Genomic DNA, 5,984 nt, shown 5'->3' with positions numbered 1-5,984 from the left:
CTGTAGTGATAGTATCAAGAGATATTAGAGTAATACAGCTTCCAGTAGTGATAGTATCAAGAGATATTAGAGTAATACAGCTTCCAGTAGTGATAGTATAATGAGATATTAGAGTAATACAGCTTCTAGTAATTATAGTATCAAGAGAAATTAGAGTAATACAGCATCTAGTAGTGATAGTATCAAGAGATATAAGAGTAATACAGCATCTAGTAATTATAGTATCAAGAGATATTAGAGTAATACAGCATCTAGTAGTGATAGTATCAAGAGATGTTAGAGTAATACAGCATCTAGTAGTGATAGTATCAAGAGATATAAGAGTAATACAGCATCTAGTAATTATAGTATCAAGAGATATTAGAGTAATACAGCATCTATTAGTGATAGTATCAAGAGATGTTAGAGTAATACAGCTTCCAGTAGTGATAGTATCAAGAGATATTAGAGTAATACAGCATCTATTAGGGATAGAGTCAAGAGATATTAGAGTAATACAGCATCTATTAGGGATAGAGTCAAGAGATATTAGAGTAATACAGCATCTATTAGGGATAGAGTCAAGAGATATTAGAGTAATACAGCATCTATTAGGGATAGTATCAAGAGATATTAGAGTAATACAGCATCTAGTAGTGATAGTATCAAGAGATATTAGAGTAATACAACATCTAGTAGTGATAGTATCAAGAGATATTAGAGTAATACAGCATCTATTAGGGATAGAGTCAAGAGATATTAGAGTAATACAGCATCTATTAGGGATAGAGTCAAGAGATATTAGAGTAATACAACATCTAGTAGTGATAGTATCAAGAGAGATTAGAGTAATACAGCTTCTAGTAGTGATAGTATCAAGAGATGTTAGAGTAATACAGCATCTAGTAATTATAGTATCAATAGATGTTAGAGTAATACAGCTTCCAGTAGTGATAGTATCAAGAGATATTAGAGTAATACAGCATCTATTAGTGATAGAGTCAAGAGATATTAGAGTAATACAGCTTCCAGTAGTGATAGTATCAAGAGATGTTAGAGTAATACAGCTTCCAGTAGTGATAGTATCAAGAGATGTTAGAGTAATACAGCATCTAGTAGTGATAGTATCAAGAGATATAAGAGTAATACAGCATCTAGTAGTGATAGTATCAAGAGATATAAGAGTAATACAGCATCTAGTAGTGATAGTATCAAGAGATATTAGAGTAATACAGCATCTATTAGGGATAGAGTCAAGAGATATTAGAGTAATACAGCATCTATTAGGGATAGAGTCAAGAGATATTAGAGTAATACAGCATCTATTAGGGATAGAGTCAAGAGATATTAGAGTAATACAGCATCTATTAGGGATAGAGTCAAGAGATATTAGAGTAATAGAGCCTCCTGCAGGGATAGAGTCAAGAGATATTATGAGTCCTACAGGCTCCTGTTGAAACTAGAGAAAAGGAATGGAGCTTGTACACAGACTTGTAGGTTTGAGTCTATTGCCAAAGTGTTTGTATACACAGAGAAAATGTTTGTGTTTGAAGGTAAAGGCACACCAGGATGTAACAAAACAAAACAAAGAGCCTATCAAATAACTATCTAGAGAGAGCTTTGAAGCCAAACAATAGTCAGAGATTATTTTAATTACTTTTTTTTTGGAAAAGGGGGGGGGGGGGTTTCTGGCCACAAAAAACAACAACATATAGCCTGAGAATACAAATCAATTGGTGTATCCTGCGGGCGAATCAGTTTAGGTTCATTTATTGTCTATTCATCATGTTCTTGGCTACAACTCTGACTTGTTATAGCTCATTTTATTTATTTATTTGTTATTAAATTTTTTTTTATTTAGTGACATTTTTTAAATATTCAAGTTTTTTTTTAATCTAGAAAAAATATTGATTACAAAATGTTGCATATTTTTTCAAAATGACAGATTTCCTTCAGCTCATACCAACATACCTACATTGGCTCCTAATGATCAAAATGTTCATCAATACAGTACATTGTTACAAAACTGAAGCATTTAAAATCATTTAGTGAAATAGAAAAAAAATATTCACCTTCTATTTAATTATGTCTCAACCAAAAAGTATTTCACCATGATCTGAAACATCACTTCTCTCTCTCTCCCTTTCCCCACCCTCTCTCTAAACACCTTCTCTCTCCTCCCTATCTTATCTCCCTGTCACTCCCTCTCTTTCCAAACACCTTCTCTCTCCTTCTCCCTATCACCCCCTCTCTCTCTCCAAACACCTTCTCTCTCCTTCTCCCTATCACCCCCTCTCTCTCTCTCCAAACACCTCTCTCCTTCTCCCTATCTTATCTCCCTGTCACTCCCTCTCTCTCCAAACACCTTCTCTCTCCTCCCTATCTTATCTCCCTGTTACTCCCTCTCTTTCCAAACACCTTCTCTCTCCTTCTCCCTATCACGCCCTCTCTCTCCAAACACCTTCTCTCTCCTTCTCCCTATCACCCCCTCTCTCTCTCCAAACACCTCTCTCCTTCTCCCTATCTTATCTCCCTGTCACTCCCTCTCTCTCCAAACACCTTCTCTCTCCTTCTCCCTATCACCCCCTCTCTCTCCAAACACCTCTCTCTTTCTCCCTATCACCTCCTCTCTCTCTCCAAACACCTCTCTCCTTCTCCCTATCTTATCTCCCTGTCACTCCCTCTCTCTCCAAACACCTTCTCTCTCCTTCTCCCTATCACCCCCTCTCTCTCCAAACACCTCTCTCTTTCTCCCTATCACCTCCTCTCTCTCTCCAAACACCTCTCTCTTTCTCCCTATCACCTCCTCTCTCTCTCCAAACACCTCTCTCCTTCTCCCTATCACCCCCCTCTCTCTCCAAACACCTCTCTCCTTCTCCCTATCTTATCTCCCTGTCACTCCCTCTCTCTCCAAACACCTTCTCTCCTTCTCCCTATCACCCCCCCCTCTCTCTCTCTCTCACAACACATTCTCTCTCCTTCTCCCTATCACGCCCTCTCTCTCTCTCCAAACACCTCTCTCCTTCTCTCTATCACCCCCCTCTCTCTTCAAACACCTCTCTCCTTCTCCCTATCACCCCCTCTCTCTGACTCACAACACATTCTCTCTCCTTCTCCCTATCACCCCCCTCTCTCTCTCCAAACACCTTCTCCCTATCACCCCCTCTCTCTCCAAACACCTCTCTCCTTCTCCCTATCTTATCTCCCTGTCACCCCTCTCTCTTTCTCCAAACACCTTCTCTCTCCTTCTCCCTATCACCACCTCTCTCCTTCTCCCTATCTTATCTCCCTGTCACCCCATCTATCTCCATACACCTTCTGACTATCTTATCTCCCTGTCACCCCTCTCTCTCTTCAAACACCTTCTCTCTCCTTCTCCCTATCACCACCTCTCTCTCCAAACACTTCTCTCCTTCTCCCTATCTTATCTCCCTGTCACCCCCTCTATCTCCAAACACCTTCTGACTATCTTATCTCCCTGTCACCCCCCCTCTCTCTCTCTCCAAACACCTTCTCTCTCCTTCTCCCTATCACCCCCTCTCTCTCTCTCCAAACATCTCTCTCCTTCTCTCTATCTTATCTCCCTCTCACCCTCCTCTCTCTCTCTCCAAGCACACTCTCTCTCCTTCTCCCGATCACTCCCTCTCTCTCTCAAAACACCTTCTCCCTATCTTATCTCCCTGTCACTCCCTCTCTCTCCAAACACCTTCTCTCTCCTCCCTATCTTATCTCCCTGTTACTCCCTCTCTTTCCAAACACCTTCTCTCTCCTTCTCCCTATCACCCCCTCTCTCTCCAAACACCTCTCTCTTTCTCCCTATCACCTCCTCTCTCTCTCCAAACACCTCTCTCCTTCTCCCTATCTTATCTCCCTGTCACTCCCTCTCTCTCCAAACACCTTCTCTCTCCTCCCTATCTTATCTCCCTGTTACTCCCTCTCTTTCCAAACACCTTCTCTCTCCTTCTCCCTATCACCCCCTCTCTCTCCAAACACCTTCTCTCTCCTTCTCCCTATCACCCCCTCTCTCTCCAAACACCTCTCTCTTTCTCCCTATCACCTCCTCTCTCTCTCCAAACACCTCTCTCCTTCTCCCTATCACCCCCCTCTCTCTCCAAACACCTCTCTCCTTCTCCCTATCTTATCTCCCTGTCACTCCCTCTCTCTCCAAACACCTTCTCTCCTTCTCCCTATCACCCCCCCTCTCTCTCTCTCTCACAACACATTCTCTCTCCTTCTCCCTATCACGCCCTCTCTCTCTCTCCAAACACCTCTCTCTTTCTCCCTATCACCTCCTCTCTCTCTCCAAACACCTCTCTCCTTCTCTCTATCACCCCCCTCTCTCTTCAAACACCTCTCTCCTTCTCCCTATCACCCCCCTCTCTCTCTCCAAACACCTTCTCCCTATCACCCCCTCTCTCTCCAAACACCTCTCTCCTTCTCCCTATCTTATCTCCCTGTCACCCCTCTCTCTTTCTCCAAACACCTTCTCTCTCCTTCTCCCTATCACCACCTCTCTCCTTCTCCCTATCTTATCTCCCTGTCACCCCATCTATCTCCATACACCTTCTGACTATCTTATCTCCCTGTCACCCCTCTCTCTCTTCAAACACCTTCTCTCTCCTTCTCCCTATCACCACCTCTCTCTCCAAACACTTCTCTCCTTCTCCCTATCTTATCTCCCTGTCACCCCCTCTATCTCCAAACACCTTCTGACTATCTTATCTCCCTGTCACCCCCCCTCTCTCTCTCTCCAAACACCTTCTCTCTCCTTCTCCCTATCACCCCCTCTCTCTCTCTCCAAACATCTCTCTCCTTCTCTCTATCTTATCTCCCTCTCACCCTCCTCTCTCTCTCTCCAAGCACACTCTCTCTCCTTCTCCCGATCACTCCCTCTCTCTCTCCAAACACCTTCTCCCTATCTTATCTCCCTGTCACCCCCCTCTCTCTCTCCAAACACCTTCTCTCTCCTTCTCCCTATCACACCCTCTCTCTCTCTCCAAACATCTCTCTCCTTCTCTCTATATTATCTCCCTCTCACCCTCCTCTCTCTCTCTCCAAGCACATTCTCTCTCCTTCTCCCTATCACTCCCTCTCTCTCCAAACACCTTTTCCCTATCTTATCTCCTGTCACTCCCTCTCTCTCCAAACACCTTCTCCCTATCTTATCTCCCTGTCACTCCCTCTCTCTCCAAACACCTTCTGACTATCTTATCTCCCTGTCACTCCCTCTCTCTCCAAACACCTTCTCCCTATCTTATCTCCCTGTCACTCCCTCTCTCTCCAAACACCTTCTCCCTATCTTATCTCCCTGTCACTCCCTCTCTCTCCAAACACCTTCTCCCTATCTTATCTCCCTGTCACTCCCTCTCTTTCTCCTAATTTAACTATCTCTCTGCCCTCGCAAATCTAATAATTTGTAAACACTTACAAAGTTATTCATACTTGCATAGGAGATATTTGGCTGCAGACGCCTGTGTGTGGAGCTCTCAATGTACCCAATACTGGACAAAAAGTTGATAGCTAGACTGAATAAAAATGATACTTGAGAAAACGTTTTGTTGGTAACTACATTGTTCAAGTAACTACAAGCTTAACTCTGTACCCTTAACCACAGGGAGGCCTTGTCAAGTCATATCTGCCCCAACACACAAACCATAGGCATGTTTGCAAGAGCATGATGGATGCTAACAGCTGCCTGATTGGATGGTGTAAGCCTTCCATTTCCATGTAGGGGCAAAGAGTCTGCAAAAATATAACCTGGTATCAGGAGCATTGCGAGAGATAAACTCCTTGAGTTTATGATTCAGATATGGGTAGACATGGGTAGAGGCTAGACTGCCAAGGGCCATTGTTCCAGTCCTCAAAAAGGGAAAAGATGCGAGTCCTACAGACCCATTTCACTAACCTTAAGGCTAGGCAAAACTGCCAACGCATGGTTAAAGAGTGCATGGTTAAAGAGCGGCTTGTTTGGTGCTTTGAGAGTGCAGGTATCCTAGCGCCAGAGC

The 5,984-nt window shown here is 43.4% G+C and overlaps 1 protein-coding gene across 3 annotated transcripts in view; it reads right to left on the bottom strand.

The window, feature by feature from the left end:
• Nucleotides 1–5,984, bottom strand: part of LOC106071621 (transmembrane protein 241-like) — a 77,310-nt gene that overhangs the window by 5,900 nt on the left and 65,426 nt on the right. For all 3 annotated transcript variants that reach the window (XM_056014989.1, XM_056014990.1, XM_056014988.1), the window contains one exon: nucleotides 5,408–5,504. In XM_056014989.1, coding sequence (XP_055870964.1) covers nucleotides 5,408–5,504 — 97 coding nt within the window. The remainder of the gene's footprint in view (nucleotides 1–5,407; nucleotides 5,505–5,984) is intronic.

This window comes from Biomphalaria glabrata, chromosome 17 (genome assembly GCF_947242115.1).
Source record: "Biomphalaria glabrata chromosome 17, xgBioGlab47.1, whole genome shotgun sequence".
Taxonomy (NCBI): domain Eukaryota; kingdom Metazoa; phylum Mollusca; class Gastropoda; family Planorbidae; genus Biomphalaria; species Biomphalaria glabrata.
The sequence above is the reverse complement of the archived record's forward strand: the minus strand, read 5'-3'. Positions and strand labels throughout refer to the sequence as shown.